The sequence below is a fragment of the Alligator sinensis genome, unplaced genomic scaffold (genome assembly GCF_000455745.1).
Source record: "Alligator sinensis unplaced genomic scaffold, ASM45574v1 scaffold1216_1, whole genome shotgun sequence".
NCBI lineage: Eukaryota > Metazoa > Chordata > Crocodylia > Alligatoridae > Alligator > Alligator sinensis.
Window position 1 is genome coordinate 2,831,025 of NW_005842018.1, and position 6,511 is coordinate 2,837,535.

A 6,511-nucleotide genomic window follows, 5' to 3' on the forward strand; every position below is an offset into this window, starting at 1 on the left:
CTACATTCTGCCTTCCAAAAACAAGGTGTTTTGTTTGTGGGTGTGTGGTATGTGAGAAAGTATGGCAGTTGAACAACTCATTTCATGTTACTGAGCACCGGACAAAGTTGTCAGCTTGGAATCTTCCAAAGTAAATGCAAATGTAAGTCTTTTTTTGATGTTATGATAAGTCTGTCATTATATAGTAGACTTTTGCGATGTATTACAGGTATGTAAGTAATGGATGGTCTTTCCTCTCCTAAAAGTTTAAAAACTCTTGCTTGTTTAAAATCATAATAGAGTGGAGGGGAGATGTGATCAGAACTAAAACTTCTTTTTGAAGTATATTGTTTACAAGGGATTGAGATCACTTATTTTGCTTCAGTGTCATGCTTACCTTAGGTGAATTTTAATTTTTTTATTTTCAATATGCTCAGGCAAGAGAGAGGCAGCCGATAGCACCGGAGCTGCAAATAGTGACGGGAAACAAGCTGAAAGAAGTGAGTTCTGAGGTGGCATTTGAAGGAAAGGCGGGTGCTTGGCACGTGGAAAGAATGAGTCTGCATTTGGAGGGGAACAAAGGGGACATTGAAGAAGAGAGGAGTGGTCATGCTGGAGGGCACAAAGGGCTTGGGAGCAGAAGGAAGTTTGTGTTTAAAATGTTTCTCGTATCCAGGAATCTGCAATAGAGGAAACCATTTAGAAAACGAGTCTGAACATCTACCCATTATTCAGTATCCTGTTTAGAGAATTAGTAAAGCTGTTGTTGGAACAATAATAAAAATCTTTAAGAACAGAAAAATTCTTACTGAGGGAATAGAGGGCTAGCTGGGTTCTGGACACTTTATTAAGCGGTGCACTTGGTAAAAATTAAATACATATTTAAGTGGTTTGCTGAATTGGGACATCAGCTTGGTACCTTTTGAAAATTATCAGGTGGTGGTTCTTAATTATTAAATTAATTAGGTGATTTTAATCCAGTTGCTAATGGACGGGTGCTGCACTGCGGAGCAACTTCTATAACGTTACCTACTGGATAACGTTGTGGATTTGCTCAAATGAGACAGCCTGAGTCTGTGTCAACTGTGAGAATAAGAACAGGAAAGTAAGAAAGACATTTTTGAAGGAGAAGGAAAAGCAATGACCTCCTCTTCATCTCCAGCAAAGAGTGAAAGGTACCTTGGCCTACTCAGCCAAAGAGTTATTTAGGAACTTTTGTGTAACTGGGGAACACTTCAGGAAGTAAAGCACAGGTGACTGCATATCTTTTACTTCTCCACACCTGGAACATTTGATGCATCTTTTAATGAGGGCTTGTTGGAATAGCCGAACATTTACAATGGACCCCAGCATCTTTTGAAAAGAAAACTAAATGTTCAGTGGCCACCTCCCTCCCATATTTAGGATATGGAGGTCCAATACTTGCAGATTCAGCTGGTGCTGGATTACCTCTGTTTTGGAGATTATGACCTCTTTAACATACATTTTGATGAAACCCTGCATTTTCTGAAAGAAACAAAAACTGCTTTTTTCTCCCTTTTTAATTTTCTACAGGCCCTAGGAGAAAGGAAGTCAGATCATAAAGATATTCTAAAATAGGGGTTCCTCATATTATTACTTTTCACAGAGATCTTGAAACCTATGGAGAAAGCAGAGCTTCTAATAGTGCGCTTCCTCCTCCTCTGGTGCTTCCCCAAAATCCACCTCGTAGACTTTGGCATTATTGTGACTAGCTGAACAGAGTCTCTTGAAATTCTAACCTTTTGGCAATCTCCTTTTTATTTTTAAAAGATCTGGAATCTCCTCACTTCAGAATGCAGCCTCTTAGATTCAGTTTCAGTCTTCTCTTACTGCTCTTTCCCCATTACTCTGCAGGGATACCCTTCCAAAGATGCTGCTAAAGCCAGGAGTGGTTTTCTTTCTAAATCTCAGAGCAGGGGAAAATGTGGCCTCAGAAGAGTTTGCCATCCCCTGTAGTGCGGAATAATATCCTCTTCCTATGATCCTCTGAGGCTATAATAACTAATTTATTTCTCTGCCATTGCAGTGGCAGGGCATAAGCAACCGCTTAGTCTCCTATGTTTTTACTTATGGCAAGTTGTGGGATGTTCTTAGCTTTGTGCCTTTTTATTGTATCTTAGGGTTTGAAGTGGAAATTTTGGAGAATCCTTGGGTAAAAGATTTGTCTGTGAATGCAGGAGACTGGACTCAGTGGAGTCACCTTCCTTGCTTATGTTCTTATAGTTTGTCTGGTTAATGGGACCACCTTTTCTGACCCCATAGTGATGCATACTCTCCATGAAAACAGCTTTTTAAAAAGGTAAGGAAGGTTCAGACCCTCATTCCTGGACCACCTTAATGCTGTATTTCATAAGGACACATGACTTAGACTTGATCCTTAAACTTAACCAAAAAATATCTGATTTTCATTAAAATTAGGCAATACATCTGTTAGTCTGTCTCCAGCCCCTCACCCCCCAACTTCCTTCATACCATAAGGTGTTCAAACCCTCACACCCTTGAAGTGGCTGTGGTCGTCTTAAATTATCTAGACCAGACATTGGCAGCCTAACGCCCAACGACTGCATTTGGCTTATGGCAGGTCAGGGAATCAGCAGCATGTTGCAGCAGGGTTGTATTTCTTGCCGTTCCAGTTTATTATCGCTGCAGAAGAGGCATTCCCAGGGTTTTAGCACCTGCATTTTTCTATTTATCTCTCTTCTAGTGTTTTCTGATTGCCAGGGGGTGTAGGAGTGTGGCCTGTGGCAGGGGCTGGGTGATAAGAAGCAGCCAACAGTGGCAAAATCTTGCCAACTTCTGACCTAGGCAAAGCAAGTCTAGGCTGCTCACATGGATTCCATAATCTCTCATCCTTTCCACTGCTGTGGAGTTCTATATTATCTAAATTCTGTACTGCTGAAGGATCTAAGGGTGTTGGTTGCCCTATGTCATCATTTATGGTCTCAGGTGGAGAGGCACAAGAGTATCCAGTCTGCAGGTGCAGTCTCAATGGATACTACTGGTTAGAAGAATCCAGTCTCATATGAGGTACAAGTGCACCACAAGGAGATGCCATGTAGACAACATATGTGGAAAAATGATTACTTACAGTAACCATTTCTCAACCAGGGTGCCTTGAGATCCTTCCAGGGGTGCCATGGAGTGCCACACAATATTAGCACTATTAGGTGTGCAAACATGATTCACAGGATAAACCCAGAGTTTTCAAACAGGAATCCATAGTATTAAGGGCATTCTGACCTGTTGTGATCTTTCTGAGTTCTTTGAAAAAGTGGAATTGCTCTATTATTTTTCTGTAATCAAAAAATTAGTTGGCATTTTCCAAGGTGTACCTCAGATCTAATAAGGAGTGTCTTGAGTTGAACAAGAAGTGCCTTGGGTCTAAAAAAACTTGAGATTCACTGATCTAAAGTTTGTGACTTGCTGGGAATATGCGATTGCTGATGCTCCTGTGGCTGTAATGCACCAGGTGGAAAAACCTGGTGTATATATTGTTTGCGAGCAAGATTTTAGACAGCCAGTAAGCTGTTGAGTAGTTAATTTTCACTTTTTTCCCCTCCTGGAATCTGTAGGTGAGTACTTTAAATACAGAATGTAAAATCATGCATCATACTTGGGAAATGAAATGCAGTGTTTTATTATTATGCAGCATAAAGTTATATGATGTTTTGTTTGCTTTCTACTAGAACAAGAGGATGAAGAGGCCAGTACTGGGTCCCACTTAAAACTTATAGTAGATGCTTTCCTTCAGCAACTCCCAAACTGTGTCAACAGAGACCTCATAGACAAGGTACAGTCATATTTTAGCACCCACGAATCTATAGTACTAGACTTTGCAAGCTGACTTGGAAAAAAGTGTAATTTAAATGTTTTCTATCAGTTAAATAGCAAAAAAAAAAAAAAAAAAAAGAGCGTAAGCACCATTGTAAGCTGTCTAGACTTCAAGGAGATCTCTTTGTAATTTTTGTCAACAAGAACTTTCAGATTCTTCTGTCCTTTTTAGGGGCAGCTGGTTTTGAGTGTTTTTTTCAGAGTTTTTATGTAGCTGTATCGTTCGTAAGAACTTTGCAGGCCACACTGACTAATATTGTTGTTTGGCTTTGGAAGTTCTTCAAGCTTTGGGATTAGCAGCGGTAAAGACTGTTCCCAGTCTTAGATGGTACTTTCCCTTCTTTCATTTAGTCAGCAGATGACTGAGTATCACCATCCGCTTTCTTGGAGTAGAAGACCATTTCATTTGCACAGTTGCAGTATGTGGCAGTTAGAATAAATGTGAAATACATACTCACCCTGTAGCTGTTGAATCTGCCAGCTGTTTTCATGAACTTTGAATTTATTCTCTTTCGCAGCCCCTCCATAACTGCTGCTTCCCATGTAACAGTGCAAAAGTTCCATTGATACTCTAGCAACCGTGCATGAGGATTTTTTGAAATGTCCATGTCTTCTAAAGATGGAAATTTTACTTAGAAAATATAATTTATCATCTTGATTTTTTTTTTTTAATAGCAATTAGCAAAACCTTGATTAAATACTAGAAACCTCTAACCACTGGGTTTTACTGCTTTAAATATGGAAACTTAGGTTTAAAAGTGAAACTTTGGAGTTTTTCTCATAGGCAGCCATGGATTTTTGCATGAACATGAACACAAAGGCCAACAGAAGAAAGTTAGTACGAGCACTCTTCATAGTTCCTAGACAAAGGTAAGAATTGAAATTCAGAGTGGCACTATTCTTTTTAACTTTGCTTCAGTGATGTAGACAAACAAGAATGCATTGCATTAATTGAAATGTGTAATGTTTTCTTTCTGTAAGATGTCAGTGACTGCCTCCGATCAGCCTGAGAGCCAAATGGTCTGTTTTTAAAAAATCATTAAGAATATAAAGAGAAAATCACAGCAAAGCAAGCTAGTAGGTTTCTGTCTGCTAGAGTTCATCTCACTAGGCTTACCTTGCATGGTTACAATTAAGAAACAAAATCTTTCATTGGCAGAGTGTGCATTTTTCTTCCTTTCTTTCCTTTCCTCCCTCCCCAACTGTCTTGTTCTCAGTCTCTTTTGGAAGGCAGTAATTAATGATTCAGCTTTTGGTTTTAGGTGTCTTGTCTCCTTATCTTCCTGGAGTCCCTCAGTTTCATGTTTCTTGAACTGCTTCCCTTTATGTGGCCTCTTCCACAAGGGTGTTCATCCTGTGGAAGAATGAACAGTCACTTTAGGTGTCTGGTTTATATGTTCTAAGTCCATTCTGGAATGCATGTGTTGTTTTGAGCAAGCAGATTTTGGCTCCTAGTCTTCCTTTGCTATTTTTAGCATCTAGTTGTACTACATAGTGCTGTACCTCATTACCAGTCCACCTTTGCATACTGTTTGCAATAAGCTTCTGCTCTTCTCATGATTCTCTATTCCTTTTCTTCTTTAGTGGCCATGCCTTTGCATGCCCCTCCTGCCCCACACCTTCCCCCTCAGTTTTTAACCTGAATCCAGTTTGATGTCAATTTTCTATTCAAAATTAGAGGGAAGTGCTCATGCAATTTATCTAATTCTTTCACAGCATTACTCCTATTTTCTATCAAATATTAGTAGATAAGAATGTAACAGATCAATACTAATTTCAAGAACCTCTGGGAGTTCAGTAACTGCATATGATCACGTTAGCCAAAAATGCAATGTCTGGGCATCTTTTATACTGTAGAGAGAACAAGGTTTGTGAATCAGCCTTCTGATGATCTTGAAACATGTTCAAGGACTATTATATAAGAGCATTTGCTTAAAACTTGGATCTATGTCAGAGACTGCTGTTTAAACCAACAAGGCAATTTGGACTTTGTCTCTGGCCATGGTGTAATCAGCTGGAATTTTTCTACTGTGATAACTGTCAAAACACTTTCATTTTTTTTTTTTTCAAATGAGCTTCTATAAATGTGTAGTAACACTTGTCCTGTTCCCTCTCCTTGCATTCATTCAGTGTGGTGTAGAGATTAGACTGGTGAAGTTAATCATTAGCTGTAGGTATTGTTAAGATATTGTTTATTCATGTTGCATAAACCAGTAAAGGGTATTGGATGCCAATGACCTAAAATCTGTGCTGAAATGTGTGACTTTGTGCGTAATGCTAATTAGCATATTCATGCAATAGAACAACATTGCTTGGGAAAGCAACAGTGTTATTTGGCAGACGACATTTAAAAAAAAAAAAAAGGGAAGGAGGGAAAAAATGAAACATAATATAGGATGCTACAAATAAAAGAATGGGTTTTTAGGCCCTGTCTATATTGAGATAGAAACAGATTATGTATACTTCAGGCAGTTAAATGCAGCTTTCAACCACATGCAGAAACATTTGTTGAATGATTGCCCCTCTAACTATTGATTTGTTACCCCCCCAGTATTTATAAAGATAAAAGGATAATTGATTTGGTTGATTATGTGAACATCTCCCATTAACACAACCAGTCCAGTCAGTTCTGATACCGGTAGATGTTGGACAGAGTCCTCTACAAGACGATGAATTCCTG

At 39.0% G+C, this 6,511-nt stretch overlaps 1 protein-coding gene across 9 annotated transcripts in view; it reads left to right on the top strand.

Annotated features, from left to right (window-relative positions):
• UPF2 (UPF2, regulator of nonsense mediated mRNA decay) overlaps window positions 1-6,511 on the top strand; it is a 126,833-nt gene that overhangs the window by 38,388 nt on the left and 81,934 nt on the right. For 7 of the 9 annotated variants that reach the window (XM_025202318.1, XM_006022148.3, XM_006022144.3 and 4 more), the window contains 3 exons: window positions 417-479; window positions 3,687-3,790; window positions 4,616-4,701. In XM_025202318.1, the coding sequence (XP_025058103.1) occupies window positions 417-479; window positions 3,687-3,790; window positions 4,616-4,701 (253 nt within the window). The remainder of the gene's footprint in view (window positions 1-416; window positions 480-3,686; window positions 3,791-4,615; window positions 4,702-6,511) is intronic. The other 2 variants (XM_025202320.1, XM_025202321.1) reach the window with 1 other exon arrangement.